This window comes from Ovis aries, chromosome 15 (assembly GCF_016772045.2).
Source record: "Ovis aries strain OAR_USU_Benz2616 breed Rambouillet chromosome 15, ARS-UI_Ramb_v3.0, whole genome shotgun sequence".
Classification (NCBI taxonomy): Eukaryota; Metazoa; Chordata; class Mammalia; order Artiodactyla; family Bovidae; genus Ovis; species Ovis aries.
The window spans coordinates 44,888,561-44,911,867 of record NC_056068.1 but is presented as its reverse complement, the minus strand read 5'-3'; the positions used below and the strand labels follow the sequence as shown (position 1 = coordinate 44,911,867).

Genomic DNA, 23,307 nt, shown 5'->3' with positions numbered 1-23,307 from the left:
TCTGGTTCCTCTGCCTTTTCCAAAACCAACTTGAACATCTGGAAGTTCACAGTTCATGTATTGCTGAAGCCTGGCTTGGAGAATTTTGAGCATTACTTTACTAGCTTGTGAGATGAATGCAATTGTGTGGTAGTTTGAGCATTCTTTTGCATTGCCTGTCTTTGGGATTGGAATGAAAACTAACATTTTCCAGTCCTGTGGCCACTGCTGAATTTTCCAAATTTGCTGGCATATTGAGTGTAGCACTTTCACAGCATTGTCTTTCAGGATTTGAAATAGCTCAACTGGAATTCCATCACCTCTACTAGCTTTGTTCATAGTGATGCTTTCTAAGGCCCACTTGACTTCACATTCCAGGATGTCTGGCTCTAGGTGAGTGATCACACCATCATGATTATCTTGGTTGTGAAGTTCTTTTTTGTATAGTTCTTCTGTATTCTTGCCACCTCTTCTTAATATCTTCTGCTTCTATTAGGTCCATACCATTTCTGTCTTTTATCGAGCCCATCTTTGCATGAAATGTTCCCTTGGTATCTCTAATTTTCTTGAAGAGATCTCTAGTCTTTCCCATCCTGTTCTTTTCTTCTATTTTTTTGCATTGATCGCTGAAGAAGGCTTTTTTATCTCTTCTTGCTATTCTTTGGAACTCTGCATTCAGATGCTGATATCTTTCCTTTTCTCCTTTGCTTTTCACTTCTCTTCTTTTCACAGCTATTTGTAAGGCCTCCTCAGACAGCCATTTTGCTTTTCTGCATTTCTTTTCCATGGGGATGGTCTTGATCCCTGTCTCCTGTACAATGTCACGAACCTCTGTCCATAGTTCATCAGGCACTCTATCTATCAGATCTAGTCCCTTAAATCTATTTCTCACTTCCACTGTATAATCATAAGGGATTTGGTTTAGGTCATACCTAAATGGTCTAGTAGTTTTCCCTACTTTCTTCAATTTAAGTGTGAATTTGGCAATAAGGAATTCATGATCTGAACCACAGTCAGCTCCTGGTCTTGTTTTTGTTGACTGTATAGAGCTTCTCCATCTTTGGCTGCAAAGAATATAATCTATCTGATTCCAGTGTTGACCATCTGGTGATGTCCATGTGTAGAGTCTTCTCTTGTGTTGTTGGAAGAGGGTGTTTGCTATGACCAGTGCATTTGATCTCTGTTTGTTTCCAAGGCAAACCATTCAATATCACAGTTATCCAAGTCTATGCCCAAACCAGTAACGCTGAAGAAGCTGAAGTTGAACGGTTCTATGAAGACCTACAAGACCTTTTAGAACTAACACCCCAAAAAGATATCCTTTTCATTATAGGGGACTGGAATGCAAAAGTAGGAAGTCAAGAAACACCTGGAGTAAAAGGCAAATTTGGCCTTGGAATATGGAATGAAGCAGGGCAAAGACTAATAGAGTTTTGCCAAGAAAATGCACTGGTCATAGCAAACACCCTCTTCCATGCTCAGTCTTGTCTAACTCTTTATGGCCCCATGGACTGTAGCCCATCAGGCTCCTCTGTCCATAGAATTTCCCAGGCAAAATTACTGGAGTGAGCTGCCCTTTTCTATTCCAGGGGATCCTCCCAACCAGGGATCAAACCCACATCTCTTTCATTTCCTGCATTGGCAGGCAGATTCTTTACTACTGTGCCATTTGGAAAGCCCCTAGCATTGAATGTATGAAAGTGAAGTTGCTTAGTCATGTCCGACTCTTCGCAACCCTGTGGACTGTAGCCTACCAGGCTTCTCCATCCATGGGATTCTCTAGGCAAGAATACTGGAGTGTGTTACCATTTCCTTCTCCAGTTGAATGTATACTTCATGGTAAAAATAATGTAACCATGCTATAGAAAACCAAGAAAAAGTATATCCCAAGAAAATGCCACTTCCTAAAAATTGTGTTTCACCTCCACTGGATCTTGTCCATTTTAGTTCACTATCTTGCAGTTAGGAGTTGAGGCATTCATCAAGAAAATCAACCCGAGCACTGTTGGCATAAAACTTTATTTTAAAAAGGCAGGCATGAGAGTTTTCCAAAAGAGCCTTCTTACTTGGGGAAGGAGGCTGAGCCAGCAGTATTTTTATGAGAATTTAAGAGGAAGGGTCAGCAGAGTTTCACCTGTTTCAGAGAATTTCTTTGCCTCTTGATGTCCACAGAGAATTTGTTCTAGGACCAGCGCATTCCCCACCCTGCATCCCAAAGACACCAAAATCCCACAGTACTCACATCCTTTATATGACGTGACTTAGTACACTTACATCAGCAGTCATAGGGGCCTGAACATCATCAAAGATAGTTCTTAGAAATAGGGATTGTCCTTAAGGATGAGGAACCATTGTCTGCGATGATACCAAGAGGGTGAGGAGGGACAGTTAGGCGCTAAAGTCACTTGAAAGAGAGGTAGAGGAACAACCAATGGGAACAAGGACACGCAGGGGCCACACAGGAAAATTCTTTTAGTGTCACTTGCAGGGATCAAATACAAACCTAGGTCTTCCGACTCCTGGTCAGAGTTCTTTTCACTTCTCATAGATACCCAACCTTCTCCACTTTGGTTGGTGATTGAGAAAGAACCATGAGTATCCTGGACCCAACCACAGAAGGAGAGGTTAAAATAAGTAGGCCTCAACAGAAAAGGCAAAAAACCGGAAGATTTTACCACTTGGTACTAAGAATGCGAGTTGAATCCTTTGTATGGCTGGCTTGTTCCTTCCGGTGAAGGGAATTCTGCTACTGGAGAGTGAAAAAACTCAAGGACCTCCTCACTAAGGAGTTCCATTCCTGATGGTTTGGCTCTGAAAGTGCCCCTGTATCAGTAACTGTTTGGTTCTTAATGAAAATCTTCTGAGCTTGAGTTTCAGGTTCCTCAGCTATCTCCCTGGGTGCCTAGGCCTGTGGCCCATGGGCGCTCTCTTCCCCAAGGGGCAATGGGGCCTGTGCCCTGCCTGCTTGAAGACAGACGTGTAAGAGAGCTTTCATTTTTTTCCCTTGCTGTGCCTTTAAGAGCTGCAGGAATGCAAAGAGAGTCTGGAGGCGGGGTGGGGTCTCCCAACAGGATTTCTGGGAAAAGGATCTCAGGAATTTTGGCCAGAAACTAAAATGAGAGTCCAGCTCTGAGAAGTTGGGGGTGGTGTGTATGGGGTCAGGGCTGTGATTGGACTGCACAGTTCTCTAGGGAGGAGGAAAGCAAAAGTAAAAAGAAAAGAGCGGGGAAGAGGGGAGAAATCCTCCCGGCCCCCTCCCCACCCCATACACACTCACCCATGCCTGAAGAGGGGGCAGCCACTATCTGCAGGGGGTCCCCATGTGTCAAAGGTGATGGCAGCAGATGCTGGACCCAGGGAACCCTCTACCCCGAGTTGGCCTGCAAGGCCTCTGGGGACGGACTTGCCAACAGCTGGACTTGATCACCAGTTTGCAAAGTGAGATCACGCATCAGAGGGAGTAACCAGCAGAGTTTGCTGTCCGGCTGTTTTTGGAGGATTTTCTTAACAGCGGCTAAAAAGCAGGAGACCACCACCGGGACCCTTGAGTCTCCTTCGGGAAGCAGCAGCAGGGATTCCCGCCCTGGGTGGTTTGCAGGATGATGCTGGCTCTTAGGCGAGCTTGCATTTTCAGGGCTGTGGTCTTCATGGCCTTCCTGCCCCCGCCGCCACGCGCCCAGGACCCGGCCATGGTGCACTATATCTATCAGCGCTTTCAAGTCTTAGAGGTAGGTGGCATCCATGCCCCTGACCCAGGGAACCTGCCTCCCAGAAGTCACTTTATCTTACCCACACTTCCCTACCTACTGGGATGTGTTTCTCCAGATAGTGAATGATAAGATTGCTAAGGGTACACTGAATATTTTTCATTGTCTAGTGGTTTCTTGAACAGGGCTTTCCTCTGTTGCCTGATTTGGCAGTTTCTCTCATTTGTAAAATGGGGCCATTAATAGAATTTACCTCTTACTAATATTCAGAAGATTTAATGAATTAATTCCTACTTAGAACCTTGCCTGGCATGATGGTAAATGTCTAAAATGTTATTATTCAATTGCTCAGTTTTTAAATAGGAAAATTAAACATTTTGGTCACGTTTTCTTCATGTTTTACTATATCAGGAGGATAGCACATTTTCGTTTTCTTTGTGTCTTTTAATGGTGAGACTTTAGGTCACTGTAAATAGTCATGATATTGGCTTACTGAGAAGCTTGTGCTTCTTTTGCTGAACTAGATTTGATTTTAGAAATGAGCAGGATTCAGCAGTGTTGAACAGAGAGGAAGTTCCGGGGCCTTTTTCCCAAGCATTGTAGCTGCCACTTCATTAAAATTTGCAAAACCCAACATTTTTGCAGCAGGGACAGACTCCCTGGGGCAAATGTAACCCGCTGTCCTAACCTTTAACACACCCTGGCATTGACATCAGCTATTTCTTATGTCCCGCCTTGCTTTTGTACAAGTTAAATTTTGATAAATTATTTTCCTTCTCTGAAAGGTATTTAGTTTCTATATTCCTGAAAACTCTTTAAGTCCAAACTATTTGGTTGCAGTCAGGGTAGAACACTTCCTCAGAGCAGGCTGCACTGGGTTTCTGAGGTCCGCTGAGCTGAGGCCTGGGAGCCACAGATGGAATGTTCCCAGGCCAATGGCCTCTTGCTGCTGCCTCACTGGTTCTCTCCTCAGAGACCTTCCCGATCTCACTTTCTCCCGTGTGCTAGAATTATGCTCAACTGTGGTCCCTCTTCATTTACCGCAGACCCGCCTTGGGGTTCAGGGCGAGTCTCATCCCTGCAAGCTTTCCACAAGACTTGAGTCTGCCTGCAGACGAGGGTATTGAGTACAGATGGATACTTTCATAGCTATGAAGGTGGACTGAAAAGAAGAGGGTATGATTTATGTAGGTCTTCCCACCCTGACTGTGGTGACCTTAGTAGGAAGCCAAGGCCCAGGTGGCTCCACTGTTGGCCAGGCAAACACGTGCAAAGTGATGCGATCCCACATCCAGGGGTTTGTGTGGGGTGGGGGTGGGGTAAGAATAAAAGAGGATAGATGTAGACAATTTCTCTCTCCTCTCTCTCTTTCCCTCTCATCCTCTCTGTTTCTGTCTCTGCTTCTCTCTCTCCCTCTCACACACCTCTCTCTCTCTCAATCTCTCTTTCATTCTTCAGTGAACAGTCTTACATCCTGCTGTTCGAAGTATATATTTTTACAGCTTTTGTGGAGAGCATTTTGGTAAACCACCAAATGGTCTTTAAGTATACATCCTGACCCAGAAACCCATCCCATTTCCATCCTTCATTCACTTATTCCTTTTTTTAAATATATTTTTTAAGTTAATTCTTTTTGGCTGCTGGATCTTTGTTGCTTTGCACGGCTTTTCTCTAGTTGCAGCGAGTGGGGACCACTCTTCATTGCCATGCTCAGGCTTCTCATTGTGGTGGCTTCTCGTGTAGAGCCAGGCTCAAAGTGAGCAGTCCTCAGTATTTGCAGCATGTGGGCTCGGTAGTTGCAGCTCCAGGGCCCTGGCGAGCAGGCTCAGTAGTTGTGGCACACGAGCGTAGTTGCTCCACGGCATGTGGAATCTTCCTGGATCAAGGATTGAACCTGTGTCCCTGCAATGGCAGGCAGACTCCTAACCACTGGACCACCAGGGAAGGCCCCTTAACTTATTCTTTTATTCAGTAAGTTCATATTTAGTGTGACTATGTGCCAGGTGCTGAGCAGGTGCTGGGGGTGGAGCTCACATCTGGAAATGTATCCTAAGAAAATAATCAGAGAAGTACGAATACGTAAAGACAAAGGTTTTCTTCACTATGTTTGAGTGGCGGATCATTGAAAACTACGTAAATGTCCATTATGTTTATGTGTATGTCAGTCGCCCAGTCACGTCTGACTCTGCGACCCCATGGACTGTAGCTCACCAGGCTCCTCTGTCCATGGGATCCTCCAGGCAAGAATACTAGAGTGGGTTGCCATTTCCTTCTCTAGGGGATCTTCCCATCCCAGGATCGAACCCGGGTCTCCCATATTGCAGGCAGATTCTTTACCGTATGAGCCACCAGGGAAGCCCAAATGTTCATTGGAAAGAGTCTAATCAATTTAATGGAATTGTGTTATTAAAATTATGGTATGCTGCTGCTGCTAAGTCACTTCAATCTTGTCCGACTCTGTGCAACCCCAGAGACGGCAGCCCACCAGGCTCCCCCATCCCTGGGATTCTCCAGGCAAGAACACTGGAGTGGGTTGCCATTTCCTTCTCCAGTGCATACAAGTGAAAAGGGAAAGTGAAGTCATTCAGTCGTGTCCAACTCCTAGTGACCTAAATATATATTAATTGGTTTTGAAATATGTTCACAATATATCAGCAAATTTAAAATGTTATAAAACACACATGTAGCAAAATCACATTAACATATGTTTATATGTGTATGACTAAATGCATAGGAAAACCTAAAGATTTGTACACTAAAGTGTCAATAGTTCTTTGAGTTAAGGAATTATGGGTGATTTTTTAAAAATTTCACCCCCTTTTAACTGTTTGTATTTTAAAAGTCTATTTCTATGAATAAGAGCTATTGACATTACTTGGGCAATTTAAATAACTGGAAATAATTTGAGAATTTATTTTCTGACTGAAGCAAGGACTGCAGAAATGTACCCAAGCAACAAGAGCGTACATTCAAGATTTCCAAGAGTTCTCGAAAAACATATCCGTTATGTTGGGACGATGTCACACCTACACAAGTGAGTACAAGAGCGCAGTACACAACCTGGCGCTGAGAGTGGAGCGCGCCCAGCGGGAGCTCGACTACCTGGAGTACCTGCGGGAGGCCGACGCGTGTGCAGAGTCAGAGGACAAGGCGCTGGCAGAGAAGCTGGTCCAAGAAGCCGAGGAAGAGCAGAGGGTCCGGACGCTACTAAACGCAAGTAAGAGAGCTCCATCTTTACCACCCCTTCTGGGGACTTTCAGAACACAGGCCTCACGCAGGTAGGGAGACTGACCAAGTAAGAACTGGGTGTGTGCTCTTGTGGGCACGTGCTGGGAGGGAAATCTTATCAAGGAACAGGTATCCAAAGGAAAACGTATTCTCAGAAAGTGGCTTTCCCGTTTCCAGAGAGTTCCTAAAACCTCCATAGAAGCTCAGGGCGATGGTGTCAGAAGTCAACCCAGGGAAGGGCTTAGTTTGGTAGAGGTGTGTGGTCCCATCCTTCCATGGAGAGTGGCAGGTTGGTGGATTCTCTCAGGGCCCTGGGAGCTGGGAGAGTGTGCCAAGAAGCAATATAAAATTGGAAATGGCCACAGCCAATCCTCAGGGCCAAGGACTACTGTGAATTATTATTGTTTGTGCTGTTGGGATGCTGATATATTCAAGATATTTGTCTCCAATCTTAGGATCCATCAGAATCACTTCCAGGCCATTAAGAATAAGGATTAGGAGCTCAAATGATAATAAAAAGTATCAAGCAACAAAAACATAAATGAGAAGGAAAATTTCCTGTGCATGAGTCCATCTCATTAAAAACAATGAGGGAGACAAGTCCGTGCCTCAGAAGCTGTTTTCTTAGATGGTTTCAATGAAAATAGGAAAACTTTATGTGCTAACTAAGCCTGCCCCAAATATGAGAACATTCCATCAAGTAAACAAGATATAAGCAGCTGAATGCCATCTTTAGGCTAAGCGTTTCATGTATCCTTTCCATGTAATCCTTGTAAAAGCTCCTTTGGTCATTTATAAGAAAGATCTTCCAAAATGAGGTGACGTCTGATCTGAGTTTTGAACACAGTAGTTAGAGAAAGATGAGCAGAGGCCGCGTCAAGCAAGAGCGGCAACAGATCAAAAGCAAGTAGCACTTCCACACATAGATCTGCAGGGACGGCTGAGTGGAAGCTGTGTGGGGCAGGAGAGTGCCGGGGAGCAAGGCTGAAGGGTCAGTAGCACCCAGATAGTGAAAGGCCTTGCTTGCCGAGTCCAGACGGTTAAACGTGACTAAAGAAACTATTGAGAACCATTGAACAATTTTTGAGGGCTGTTTAAGATTTTCTTTTCTTTTTCTAAAAAATTTTATTATTGGAGTTCAACTGCTTTGCAATATTGTCTTGGTTTCTAGTGTACAACATGAGAGAATCAGCTATGTGTTCTGTTCAGTTCATTTCAGTCGTTCAGTCGTGTCCGACTCTTTGAGACCCCATGGACTGAAGCACTCCAGGCCTCCCTGTCCATTACCAGCTCCTGGAGTTTACTCAAACTCATCTCCATTGAGTCGGTGATGCCATCCAACCACCTCATCCTCTGTCGTCCCATTCTCCTCCCACCTTCAATCTTTCCCAGCATCAGAGTCTTTTCAAATGAGTCAATTCTTTGCATCAGGTGGCCAACCTACTGGAATTTTAGCTTCAGCATCAGTCCTTCCAATGAATATTCAGGACTGATTTCCTTTAGGATGGACTGGTTGGATCTTCTCATAGTCCAAGGGACTCTCAAGAGTCTTCTCCAAAACCACAGTTCAAAAGCGTCAATTCTTCGGTGCACAGCTTTCTTTATAGTACAACTCTCATATCCATACATGACCACTGGAAAAACTATAGCCTTGACTAGACAGACCTTTGTTGGCAAAGAAATGTCCCTGCTTTTCAATATGCTATCTAGGTTGGTCATAACTTTCTTTCCAAGGAGTAAGCGTCTTTTAATTTCATGGCTACAGTCAGCATCTGCAGTGATTTTGGAACCCTCCCCCCCGAAAAAAATCTGTCACTGTTTCCACTGTTTCCCCATCTATTGTCCATGAAGTGATGGGACCAGATGCCATGATCTTAGTTTTCTGAATGTTGAGCTTTAAGCCAACTTTTTCCACTCTCCACTTTCACACTCATGAAGAGGCTTTTTAGTTCTTTGCTTTCTGCCATAAGGATGGTCATCTGCATATCTGAAGTTACTGGTATTTCTCCCAGCAATCTTGATTCCAGTTTGCGCTTCATACAGCCTAGTGTTTCTCATGATGTACTCTGCACAGAAGTTGAATAAGCAGGGTGACAGTATACAGCCTTGATGTGCTCTCTTCCCAATTTGGAACCAGTCTGTTGTTCCATGTCCAGTTCTAACTGTTGCTTCCTGACCTGCACACAGATTTCTCAAGAGGCAGGTCAGGTGGTCTGTATTCCCATCTCTTTCAGAATTTTCCACAGTTTATTGTGATCCACACAGTCAAAGGCTTTGGCATAGTCAATAAGGCAGAAGTAGATGTTTTTCTGGAACTCTTGCTTTTTCAGTAATCCAATGGATGTTGGCAGTTTGATCTCTGGTTCCTCTGCCTTTGCTAAATCCAACTTGAACATCTGGAAGTTCACGGTTCACATATTGCTGAAGCCTGGCTTGGAGAATTTTGAGCATTACTTTACTAGCGTGTGAGATGAGTGCAATTGTGCGATAGTTTGAGCATTCTTTGGCATTGTCTTTCTTTGGGATTGAAATGAAAACTGACCTTTTCCAATCCTGTGGGCACTGCTGAGTTTTCCAAATTTGCTGGCATATTGAATGTAGCACTTTCACAGCATTATCTTTCAGGATTTGAAATAGCTCAACTGGTATTCTATCACCTCTACTAGCTTTGTTCGTAGTGATGCTTTCTAAGGCCCACTTGACTTCACATTCCAAGATGTCTGGCTCTAGGTGTGAGTGGTCATACCATCATGATTATCTGGGTCCTGAAGATCTTTTTTGTACAGTTCTTTTGTGTATTCTTGCCACCTCTTCTTAATATCTTCTGTTTCTGCTATGTCCATACCATTTCTGTCCTATATGTATGTGTATGTATATGTGTATATACATATATGTGTTTATATATATACCCTCCCTCTTAAGCCTCCCTCCACTATTGAGCAATTGTAAGCAGAGCCATGAGAGGCAGGAACAGGGCAAGACTAGAGAGAGGACACTAATCAGGGCAATGCTGCAGCAAATGGGCAACAAGTGATCGTCTCTGCATGAAGTGTCAGTGGGGTGGAGAAGGACAGATGGGTTGGAGCGTCATTGAATGTTGGCATATGCATGGCTTTGTGACTGATAATTGAATGTGAAAAATAAGTGAGAAGGGTAAGTCCAAGATGCTTCCTAGGTTTGGAGCTTAGGCCATTGGGTGGTTGGTCTGAAATATGTTGAGATAGGAAACCCAGGAGACATTTTGGAGCACTTACTACTTCACTCTTTTTTGGGTTTTTTTTCCTGGAGCACTTTTTACTCTGAGGTCTTCTAGTTCGTTTATTTACTTGCTGTTCATTTTATGCCTCCCCATCTCATATAAGAGCCTGGATCCTGTGTTTCACGTTCAGTGTTGAGTCCCAGAGCCTAGGGTAGTGTCTATGTTCAACAAATATTTGTCAGTGAGCAAATAAGTGAACAAATGAATGAATGGGCAGAGGGACTGTTCGCGTGGGCAGAGGACTTATTAGGTTTTGATAGAAAAAAGAACACCTTATCTGTGAGTCAGAAGACAGAGAGGAGACTGCCTTATCTACAAGAAGAAGCACTTGGTCAAGCTGGTCAAGTGAGTGTCCTTTTCAGCCTTGTCTCGAGATGAACCTCCTCCTTCTGAGAAGAAGCGTGCGTGCATGCTAAGTCACTTCAGTCAGGTCCACCTCTGTGACTCTATGGACTATAGTCCTCCAGGCTCCTCCGTCCATGGGATTCTCCAGGCAAGAATACTGGGGTGGGTTGCCATTTCCTCCTCCAGGGGATCTTCCCAGCTCAGGGATCAAACCTGCGTCTCTTAAATCTCCTGCATTGGCACACAGGTTCTTTACCACTAGCACCATCTGGGAATATTCTGAAAGGGAACAGCTGAGGGTAAACATGGGTCGAGGGATTAGGCGAAAGGGTAAGGATGAGCCAGTGGAAAATGAACAGCTCCCTAAAAAGCTGACCAGGAGGAAAGAGTGGCTGCCAATGTAGCCTGAGCTAGAATGTGCCTGAACTTTCATGCCGAGGGTCAGGGAGGACCCCAAGCCTGAATCATGGTGCTGGATTGGATCCCTGAGACACTCTAAACCCCTCAGACCTTGAGGTGGCCCCTTTCTACTCCACCTAGAGCTCAACAGAGGTCCTGAGTCTGGACTTTCTGTTTTTATAACCCTTGTCCTTTGCCTCATCCCTCATACCCTGGATGCCTAAAATATCCCCTCTCTCAGCTCCATGGTGAGTGAAAACTCTTTCAACTTTTTAGAAATTGCTGCTTCCATGCCCATTGCCTTGGGAGCCCTCTTTTAATGATCTGTCTGTTTATGATTCAATAAGCACTTTTTGCCCCTACTCTTGGGTGGGCCCTGTGCTGATAGCAGGGACAAAGGAGCAAGCGGAAACACACCTGTATCCTGCGCGGGCTTTTTTACTGCGTCTCTTGCCTCTGGTCTTACCTCCTGCTGCTCTCTGCTGTTACGTGCATCTTCCCAAAACACACACATGCTCTCACTCCTCAGTGTAGACTGTTTTTGTTGTTTGTCATCAATTATCATCGGCAACAAAAAATCCCCTCAAATGGCAGCATTTTAGATGGGGAAGGCCCATCACAAAGTGGCCTGAGCTGATGCCACTCTTCTTCCCCCATAACTCACCCACATGCAGTAGCAATTTTTGTACATATATATATAGAGTTGGAGAAGGCAATGGCACCCCACTCCAGTACTCTCGGCTGGAAAATCCCATGGATGGAGGAGCCTGGTAGGCTGCAGTCCATGGGATCGTGAAGAGTCAGACATGACTGAGCAACTTCACTTTGACTTTTCACTTTCATATATAGGGTAGCCATTCCCTTCTCCAGGGGATTTCCTCGACCCAGGGATTGAACCTGGGTCTTCTGCAGTGCTGGCAGATTCTTTACTGTCTGAGCCCCCAGGGGAGCCCTGGTGGGGAAGCCACTCTAATATATATAATATATATATATATATATAATACATATAATATATATATAATTTTTTCTGCCCACCCTTCATAACTCAAAATTGCTGTGGATTCTCCAAGAACATTTCTGGGGCCCCCACCAGGCGGGTTGGCCCCTAGTGCTCCTAGAGCAGGTCGTTCAGTCTTCTGAGGCAGCACGAACACTCAGCTACACACACCTGTGTGTATTTGACACCTCAACCAGACTGTGCACACACCTGACGTCTTCACTGCTGTACTCACAGATCCAGGGTCAGGACCTGCCGAGGAGCAGTCTGTAAACATTGTCTGTAGAAGAGATGCTGATGGCGGCGCCCCTCAGAGCTTGGTTTAGGGACAGATGTAAACAATCCCAACTGTGTGGTTAGTGCTCTGGCCTACTGTTTGCAGAGGCTCTGTGCCCAGGGATGGACTTTGGGGTGACAGCGTATTCCCCTTCCATGCACTGTTTGTGTTTTACATGTTGTCCCCTCCCCCATTGCTTGGGCCGTTTCTCTTAGTAGCTTTGCCTATGTTAGTTATGCTAATACTGTGTAACAAATTGCCACAACTTTAGCAGTTTTAAATAGTATACGTTTATTGTCTTCGAGTTTCAGTGGATTCAGGAGTCCAGGTACAGCTTATCTGGACATTTCATTCAATAGTCTCTCGAGGGTACAGTCAAGGTGTTACCTGGCCTACATTCTCACCTTGAGCTCAGGTCCCTCTTCCGAGCTCACTGATGTTGACAGAATTGCCCTTCCTGTGGTTGTAGGATGGAGGCCCTCAGCTTTGAGAAGCCGCGCCTCTCCACAGGCAGTGCACAATGTGGTTATTGCTCCTTCAAGGCCGGGAGGAGAGTGCTTCTCTTTGGGAAGTGCTCAGCCCCTGTTTTTTATCTGCTTTAGGTCAAGCCCACCTATAATCATCTTCCTTTTGATTAACTCGAAGACAACTGATTTGGGACCTTTAATATTTTTTGGCTGCACTGAGTCTTCGCTGTGGCACTTGTGCTTTTTCTCCAGTTGCAGCTCATAGGCTTCTGATGTGGAACATGGGCTCTGGAGCATGTGGGCTCAGGAGTCGCAGTGCCTGGGCTCTGCAGTTTGTGGCGCGCAGGTTCTCTAGTTGCAGCATGCAGGCATGGTTGCCCTGAGACGTGGGATTTTAGTTCTCCCACCAGGAATCAAATCTACATCCCCTGCAATGAAAGGCAGATTCTTAACCACAGCACCACCAGGGAAGCCCCTGGGACCTTAATTACATCTTCAGAATTTCCTTAGTTTTGTCTAGTCAAGCAGAACTCTCATATTCACAGGTGCTGCCCTCACTCAAGGGGTGGAAGTTTGTAAGGCATGACCATAGAGGTGGGAACCTTAGAATTCTGTGCGTCCCAGCTGGTGCTGTTTCCTCTACCCACCTTCTTCCCAAAAGGCTCCTATCTTCCTGTCTTCTAGCATTGGCCGCTGGAACTGTGCCAACTCTGGAACTTCCACAGGAATTCTTAAGACTCAAGTCAGAACCCTTGTGTAGCCAAATACGGGATTATGGGCTAGGGAGGGTCACCAGAGGTCACATTAAGAGTTTCATTCATACATACGTGCCATCTCAGAGAGTGTCTTTGAAAACCTTAGAAAGATAGGATATCATAACTTTCTTGGAAAGTTCAACACTGTATCTTAGGAGATTTCCTAAGAAATTTCAACCATCAGTCTAAATGGGATGCTAGGGATAGTAAATAAGGTAGAGTTGCTCTGTAATTAAGCCTTTTTTTTCTAGAGGTGTCCTCCAGTCTTTAGCCTTTATTTAGAAGTAATCCTCAAATGATGTTCATGTGAGGCCCACAATTCCTCACAGATGGGGATGAGAGGGATAAGGTAAAATTCCTCACAGATGAGAGGGATGTTTGGGGATAAGGTAAAATTCTTAGAATCTTAACTCTAACCCATATAGACTCTCTTCTTTCTCTTTCTTTTTTTCCTCCTCTCCTTTTCTGTCTAACACACAATTTAGAATGCAGTGAGTGAAAGTTACCTGAATGCAATTTAACTTATAAAGTCATTCCAAGTCTTTGGTATTAGAATTGCTATCAGTAAAAAGAGAAATTTTGCTGCACTTGGCAACTTATGGCAAAGCACCAGTGGCTCAGATGCCCAGATTAAGAATTTAACTAACAGTCTTTGGCAGATTCCACAGGCTGCATTCTTGTGTGAATCAGAATAATATTAACCTCTTTTTAACTTGTAAACAGCTTATAAAGAAAAATTCTTGAGGCAGTCAAAACAAGTCATTATAGCATTATTTTATTTCCTGTTTTAGTCCAGCTCCTTTATTTGCAAGGATGCTTGCAAATAACCTCCAATAACTCTCTCCTTACTTAAGTAAATAACTCATATCTTTTGTTAGATCATGTTTCAGAGAAAAAAGTGTATTGCTGCAAATTCACATGCCTCTGGGATCCACTCAGGTAGTATACCTTTGAGTGCCTCACATTCAAAACTGTTAAAAATCAAACAAAATAAAACAAACAAGCAAAAATCCCACTGGAAGCCAAATAAAACGTATTTGTGAGCCAGCTCCCCAGGTCCATTAGTTTGTGATGAGTGGAACAAAACATTAAGAGATGTATAGCTCTTAAATTGTAACAGAGAAGAATATCTCCCACAAAGCTGTATACACAGGTGTAAGCGCAAGAGAGTATGAGAGTACTTGTGTTTGTGTGTATGTGTATGTGCACACATATAAACACACACAGAAGCTGCATTCACAAATCCTGGGCAGCAATACCAAATACCAGCAATGCTCAGTACCTGGGCAGTGTACATCCAGCTTATTCTGTGCTGCCTACTGGAGAGTCCCATAGGTCACTGTGCTGCGTTCAAAAAGGCCAGTGTATTTCTTGTGTATCCAACTGGAAGGCCTGTGATCTGTGAGGATACCATTAGGACCATCACACAGGTATTAAAAGAAGGTCCCAAAATTGTTTTTTTTAATATTTACTTATCATTTATTTGGCTGTGCCAGGTCTTAGCTACAGGACACAGCATCTTCAGTCTTCGCTGGGACACGCAGGTTTCTTAGTTTCGGCATGGAAACTCTTGGTTGCAGCACATGGGATCTTAGCTCCCTGACTAGAGGTCGAACCTGGATTTGATCTCACACATGGGATCTTAGTTCCCTGACTAGGGGTCGAACCTGGATTTGATCTCACATTGGAAGTACAGAGTCTTAACCACTAGACCACCAGGGAATCCTTAAGTTGTTTTAGCTGATGGCTTTTGGCTCCAGGTAGAGTGAACCTCCCCATTCATTCTCTCTATGACTCATTCATTTATTCATTCACTCAACAGAAGTCTAACTGAATTTGAGGAATATGTTGGCATTATGCCAGGCATTTGAGATGGAACTTTACCTAGGATAACATTCTTGTCCTCAAGAGGCTTGGAGCCAAGTAGGGAAACCATATAAACAAACCCAGAATAAAAGATGGGGTGATGGCTGCTCTGATGGAGGGTGTCGCAGAAGCACAGGGGCAGGCATTAGTGTGTGGACCCAGCAGTCGCAAGGCAAGGGCTTAGTTGCTCTGCGGCATGTGGGATCTTAATTCCTTGACCAGGGATTGAACTTGCATCCCCTGCATTGCAAGGCAGATTCTTAACCACTGGACCACCAGGGAAGTCTCAAGCTGAGTTTTAATCTTGGAAAAGAACTAATTAAATGGAGAAGAGAGTAGAGGGCACTTCAAGCAAATGACCAGCATATGGAGGTACATAGGCCTAGTCGGGCTTAGTGTTCTGCAGACTTCTGGTGTAGGGGGAAGTCGTAGAGAAGAGATGAAAGAAACAGACAAAAGCTAAACTCCTTTGTACTGAGCCTCTTCACCTTCTAGCTGTGGAGGATGAAAATACAGTGAATAATAGTAGTTAATAGTTATTGAGTGCTTATGATGTACCTTGTAATCTCTAAGTATTTAAAGGAGTCTTATTGGATTACATCAGGTAATTCTCACAACAAACCTATGTGATAAGTATTAGAATTAGTCTTCATTTTATAGATATGGAAATCAGGGCACTGTATAACTAAATCATGTGAACTGTGAGGAGCTAATCCCAGAGGAGGATTCAAACAAAGACAGGCTGACTCCTACACATACTAACCATTCCCACCATGCTGTTTTGCTTACTCCTATGTAAGCATGGGAGTGTCCCGGCTCAGGTAGGGGTTTTTGGAAGATCATTCTTGCCCCAGTGTTCAGAATGGTCTGGCAGTAGGGGAGTTTGGGTGCTCATAAGAGGGAGAGACTAGAGCCAGGCAGGCCATCTCCAGGGCTGTCACAGAGGTCCTCAAGTAGAAGCCCTCTGCTCTGAGTCTAAATGCCTTTATTTAGGGGCATTATTAGGGGCATTAACAAGGGGCCTTATTATTGTGGGACATGCATGAACACCACATCACACCTCTTGGTCATTATTTGATGATTCCTACTCATAAACAATGGCAATCCACTCCAGTACTCTTGCCTGGAAAATCCCATGGACGGACAATCCTGGTAGGCTACAGTCCATGGGGTCGCAAAGAGTCAGACACGACTGAGCGACGTCACTTCACTCATAAACAAATTGCTTTAAATCATTCTTTCAAATCCTGGCCAAGAAGCGTCAATTTCCCGCTCCTGCTAACCCTTGGTTTTTAATTCCCTGCCTTTCCTTCACTTATTTTTAACCAATGAAATTCCTTTGCTTTCCCCAGTGTTTGCTCAGTTAACAGAAGAGCCCCACCACACACTCCTGTGGTGGAAATCTCAGGTGCATTCCTTTGGGCCTCATCTGATAAGTCACCGTATCCAATAGATTCTTCCTTCTGAATATCCCTCAACTTTATTCTTTACCTCTACCCTGCTCTCTCATCGTCTCTAGTCCTGATTATTGTACAAGACTCCTAACTGATCTTCCTGTTCCAGGATTTCATCTTGTATTGCTACCAGGGTTATCATTGCTTTATCATCGTTCAAGGCAACTACAACCTACAGGGTAAAGCAAACCCCATAAAATAACTAAGTCCTTTACAACTTACCCCAATCTAACTTTCTTTAAATAATTTGTTTTGTTATTCTCTCTGAAAGTGATATCTGCTGATTAAATAAAAACTACGGACATAGTATATACTGTATCTATTGTATTTACTGGTTTATAAAAGTAGATAACAAGCCAACAATTGAACACAGCACCTTTTTTATTAGTTTTTTTTTTAATTATTTTTTTATTGACGTATAGGTGATTCACAGTGTTTCAGCAAAGTGATTCAGTTTTATGCATATAAAAATTTGGTTATATGTATATATTCTTTTTCAGATTATTGTTCATTATAGGTTATTACAAGATATAGAATATAGTTCCCTGTGCTATAGAGTTAAGTCCTTGTTTTTTATTTAATACATATATTACTGTCATATCTATTAATCCCAAATTCCTAATTCGTCTCTCCCTCCCTTCCCCCTTTGGTAACCATAAGTTTTGAACACAGCAGTTTTGAACATTTTCAGCTTAGTCTTGTCCCAATACTGTCTATCTCCATCTACCTGATTCTCTATGCTATGTTGAACCTGCTATTCTGAAAGCTTACTTTCATATAGTATACTAAAGTATACTGCATGCATCTCTACACTGTTCATGCTCTTTCCCCAAGTCTAACACAGTACCTGGCACAGAGTAGGGTTCAGTATTTTCTGAATAAACTGAGGAGCAGTTTATTGGAAAGTGGAAGCAACTATTTACCAGGGATCCCATGAAGCCTCTTTTGTCTGGTATGTTGTCCCATACCTATGACAACTCAGCTAGGTAGATACTATTATGACTTCTATTCAGATGATGAAACTGTGACTCAGAGTTTCTTGCTATGTTGAAGACTAAGCACCACCCCCTAGATTCATCTCAGTTTCCCTGTCTGCTCACAGTTCCCTTACCCTGGCCCCGCACCAGGTATCTGCCACCACAGTGCTATATGACAAACCACTTTGAAACTTAGTGGATTAAAACAATCATTGATTATTTCCCAGGAGTCCACAGGGTGGCTGGGCAGTTCTGTCAGCCTGGGCCAGTCTTAGCTGTTCTCAGCAGACTCCCTCGTGCATCCACAGTTAGTGGCATGTTCCCCAGGCGGTGACCGCCTAAGGACAGCCTCAGCTGCTGTGGCTTGGCTCTTCTCCACGTGGCATCTGATCTTTTGGAGACGAACCTGGCCTTGTTCTCATGGTTGAGGAAGATGTCTGAGGGAGAGGGCACACGCATACCAAGATCTGGTTGCTTTCACCAAGTTTTTTTTTGCCAAAGCAAGTTCAAGTCTGGCTCTGGAGCCCATCCTTCCAATAGAACCTCTAATAACATCCGTATGAGACTTTAGGTCTTACTGTTTTGGAAAGAGGCAGTCATCAAGATGAGTTTTTAAGTATGCAAATATCTATATGAAGGCAATGGACGGAGCATTAGTGTGACTGAGGGGAGGCTGAAGAACCTGTCAGAGGGCTGCTGCAGAGTTTAGGATGAGGTCAGCAAGTGCTACACCAGCCTACTTTGAGAAAGTAGAGAACAGCATCAGTATGACTGATTGCATAGGAGGAATTCATGGCAAAATGTCAAAATGATTCTGTTTTCTAGCTAGATAAATGGGAGGATGGCAGTATCACACCTTGACATTGAGAAAATTTTCATCCTTTTCAGTTTAAGTAAGAATATTAAAGGGAAAAAAATAAATAACCCACTATGCAGAAACCAAAACTCAGCTTAGTCTTTAAATAAAAATTAAATAAAAGCAAAAAGTTCATAATTATAAACTTGAAATGCTTAAGATGTTGCAACAGTTAGATAACTAATGCAAAACAGAGGCTGTTTGATCAGAAATTCCTTGGAGGACTGCCCAGTTCCGTGCTTTACTTGTGCATGAGTGTTGACCAGCCTGGATCCTCTAGGACAACAGTTCTCAAACTTTTGTCTCAGAAAGTCATTACATTAAAAACAAAATTACTCAGGACCCTAGAGAGTTTTTGTTGATGTATGTTAACATCTCTTGATATTTAACATATTCACAGTTAAAATAGAGGAATTGTAGTAAGTGCCAGATGCAAATCTAGGACAGGATATCTAGCAGTAAACATAGCACATTAGGCAAAAAGCCCTGCCCTCACAGAACTAACATTCTATGCTGCTAAGTCACTTCAGTCGTGTCCGACTCTTGCGATCCCATAGACGGCAGCCCATCAGGCTCCCCCACCCCTGGGATTCTCCAGGCAAGAACACTGGAGTGGGTTGCCATTTCCTTCTCCAATGCATGAAAGTGAAAAGTGAAAGTGAAGTCACTCAGTCGTATCCAACTCTTAGCGACCCCATGGACTGCAGCCTACCAGGCTCCTCAGTCCATGGGATATTCCAGGCAAGAGTACTGGATTAGGGTGCCATTGCCTTCTCCGTAACATTCTATAAGGGGGGTCAAATGACAAATATGTTAGCATGAAAATTTACCATAGTCAGGTAGAAGTTAAATACTACAGAAGAAAACCAGCTAAGGTAAGGAGGTTATGGAAAGCTGGCCTCTTCTGAAAGGACACACGTGAAGGAGGTTGGCTGTGTTGAACTCCAGCTTTAGAGACTCACAGTGGAAGCTGTGCACTCACCCCTATTCACAGGTCTTCCCAGCCTCCTCACACTCCATTCTGTTGAGCAGCACATAGCCATACAAACCAACAGCCAGGCATCCTCTGTTTTCTTTCTCAGACTCAATGGCTAATCACCAATAAAAGGAAGCCGGCAGGGCTCTGTAGTGGGTGCCATGAAATACTTTTAGAGTTGGGAACCTAGATAAACTTTTGATGTGGTTTTGCTGGGCTTCCCAGGTGGCGCTAGAGGTTAAGAACCTACCTGCCAATGCACAAGACATAAGAGACACAGACAGGTTCAATCCTTGGGACAGGAAGATTCCCTAGACAAAGAAATGGCAACCCATTCCAGTATTCTTGCCCGAAAAATCCCGTGGACAGAGGAGCCCGGCGGGCTACAGTCCACAGGGTCGCAAACAGTAAGACGCAACTGAAGGGACTTAGCATGTGGTTTTGCTAGAGTTCTGTGAAACTCATCAAAATACATAGAGCATGTATTGTACGCCAGGCTCTGTTTAAGCACTCACCCTGGACTCAAGGCCCTTCTGCAGAGCCAGATCTTCCCATGGCTCACTGAGTACCATTCCGTATAAGCTGGTCCTCCTGCCCTCCTGCCTTCCATCTAATCAGGCTTTCTAGACAGTGAAATAGCACATGCTATTGTCCACGTGTACCTCTTGTTATCTGAATCTACTTGATTTCTAAGTTGGCCTAGCATGCATTGGGGTAGCAACTGACCAATACTACATTATCTGAATCTAACTGATTCCTGAGTTTGGACAGTAAGCAATAAAAATTTCAATAGTGAATGGGGCTTCCCTGGTAGCTCAGAGGTTAAAATGTCTGCCTGCAGTGCAGGAGACCTGGGTTTAATCCCTGGGTCGGGAAGATCCCCTGGAGAAGGAAATGGCAACCCACTCCAATATTCTTGCCTGGAGAATCCCATGGACAGAGGAGCCTGGTGGGCTACAGTCCACGGGGTCGCAAAGAGTCGGACACGACTGAGCGACTTCACTTTCAGTTTCACTTTCCCAGGCCCTGTGGATAAAAAGACAGATTAAGCATAGCTTCTGTCTAAAATGCTTGCAAGGAAACAGTGAGTAGGCAATTTCAATTCAGCCCAAGAGTTGCCCTGGAAGAGGACTGCACAGAAAGCTCTGGACACACAAGAAACAGCAAGTAGCTGCTCTGCAAGAGTCAGAGATTTTGTTTTAAAGGACAAGCAGATGTATCTCAAGTTAGCGAAGATGAGCTAAGGAAAAGTAGAGGCAAAATCTCAAACTTGTGAGAGACCACGGCAAGCTTGATGATTACTAATTAGTCCAGTGTGGTGGGGAAGTGACAAAAGAGGTCAGCTGAAGGACCCTGGGTACTATGCTGACGTATCAGAAATGTGTTCTGTGGGAAACAGACTCACAGAGAATGAACTTATGGTTGCTGGGGGAATGGATGCGGGGAAGGGATAGTTAGGGAGTTTGGGATGAACATGTACACACTGCTATATTTAAAATGGATAACCAACAAGGATCTACTCTATAGCACAGGGAACTCTCCTTAGTGTTATGTGGCTTCCTGGATGGTAGGGGAGTTTCAAGGGGAATGAATAAATCTATATGTATAGGTGAGTCCCTTCACTGTTTACCTGAAACTATCACTCCATTAACATTGTTAATCAGCTATACCCCAATACAAAATAAAACGTAAAAGATATATATATATAGGGAAAAAGCATAACTGCCACTAATTTCCAGGACACACCAAATAGCTTGAAGTTTTATAATTGACTACTCATCTGAGAGCTGTCATTTTTGACATCCCCATGTAACTGTCACTTGCTAGGTACTGACAAATGTTTATTACCATGAGCATAATTCAGGTGGTTGAAGGAGTCCAAATCCATTTGCTTTTGGTTGCACTAGGTCCTCCTTGCTGTGTGAGGGCTTTCTCTAGTTGCGGTGAGCGGGGACCTCTCTTCGTTGTGCTGCGTGGATTTTTCATTGCAGCAGCTTCTCCTGCTGCAAACCCCAGGCTCTGAGCACATGGGCTTCAGTAGCTGGAGCACACAGGCTCAGCAGTTGTGACTCGTGGGCTTCAGAGAGCAGGCTTTGCAGTATGTGGCATCCCCCCAGACTCGGCACTGAGCCCTTGTCGCCCGCACTGGCAGGCAAATTCTTAACCACTGGACCGCCAGAGAAGCCCCAGGAAGTCAAAATGTTCCCTTTTGTTGGTTGACCTCAGCACTGTCATGGCACAGGTGGGTGTGCCATTTAGCTTGCTGATGTATTACAAGGAGCGTATAAGGAGGGTCAAGGCCTAGTGGATGTCAAATCTTATGCCATCTTGGGGCTGGTCAGCTCTGATCAGTTTTTGTCATGTCCTCACTGTCATTCTTTTAAAGGTTGTGCTCTGTCCCCTTCCCTCCTATCTCACAAACCTGGGTCTGGCTTATCACTCAGTTCCCACAAACTCGTCAGTTACCTGACCTCTCTTTTTGTTTCTTGAATCTGTGCCCATTTTTTCACTCCCATCACTATTTAGATTTTTCTCATCTGGATTATGCTTTCAGACTCTCCACCTGTCTCCCTGTATCCCCTCTCCTCCACCTCTACCCCCAGTTAATTCTCTGCTAATAACCAGCAGTTTTTATTTTTAAATACTTATTTGGCTGTGCCAGGTCTTTGTTGCGGCATGTGGGATCTTTAGTTATAGCGTATAGGATCTAGTTCCCTGACCAGGGATCAAACCCCAGCCCCCTGTATTAGGAGGACCAAGTCTTAGCTACTAGACCACCAGAAAGTCCCATATCACTGTTTTTAAAATATAACTCTGATTGAGTCACTCCTCATGGAGGGAAAAGTCTCACCGAGTCTGGAGAGTATTACTATTAAATAAGGGGAAAAATATTAAGAACTTTCAAATAAGTGATATTTATAAATGAATTCACTCTGAGGCCTTGGGCCAAATTCTACCCTAATTGCTTGTCTACAATTCTGCCTGAGGAGTAAATCACAGATTTTCATTCTCTGGTTTGCAAAATGTCAGTATCTCTGTTAAATAATTTGCATCTTGGCTGGACTCAAAGGTTTTCAATTTATTTCGTATCCTTCCTCAACCTTTTACTCCCGCTAATTATCTCTTCTAAGAGAGGCACAGCAGGGAGTTTTAACTTTCTCTGTTACTCAAACATTGGAAGTATATTCTCCCCAAATGCCGAAAGAAGAGAAATTTATGAAAAAAATTATAGAATATTCACCTGAATAAACTGTACAACATCCAGGTTAAACCTCTCATTTTATAGGTGGAAAAGCTAAGGCTAGATTGACCAAGGGACTTTTAGGGAGTCACATAGAGAACCAAATGGAGTTCAGACCACTGAGATCTCTGACCCCCAGTCCCAGGTTCCAGCTACAAGGGACAGGAGAAAGCTGAAGGGAGCACACAGAGGAAAATTCTGTGCTTTCTTCCCCAGAACTGTGTTTCCCTGATCAAAACCATCTAGCACTCTCTTGTTTTGCTATTTCTTCGAAGAGGAGGAGAAGGAGGAAGAAGAATGTTTGTATTAATTACTGCTGTGTTATATTATTTTTAAAAATATTCATTTATTTGGCTGTGCCAGGTCTCAGTTGTGGGACGCAGATTTAGCTGGGCATTTGGGATCTAGTTCCCTGATCAGGGATCGAACCCTGGCCCCCTGCATAGAGAGTGTGGAGCTTAACCAGTGGACCACCAGGAAAGTCCCATTTCTGCTGTATTTTAAATGAATATTTTATCACTGAT

General features: G+C 44.0%; 1 protein-coding gene across 1 annotated transcript in view; it reads left to right on the top strand.

Moving 5' to 3' along the window:
- The first annotated feature begins 3,429 nt into the window (after window positions 1–3,429).
- Window positions 3,430–23,307, top strand: part of OLFML1 (olfactomedin like 1) — a 32,424-nt gene continuing 12,546 nt past the window's right edge. Inside the window, exons 1-2 of the mRNA XM_004016189.6 lie at window positions 3,430–3,707; window positions 6,615–6,903. Of these exons, the coding sequence (XP_004016238.1) occupies window positions 3,579–3,707; window positions 6,615–6,903 (418 nt within the window). The 5' untranslated portion in view covers window positions 3,430–3,578. The remainder of the gene's footprint in view (window positions 3,708–6,614; window positions 6,904–23,307) is intronic.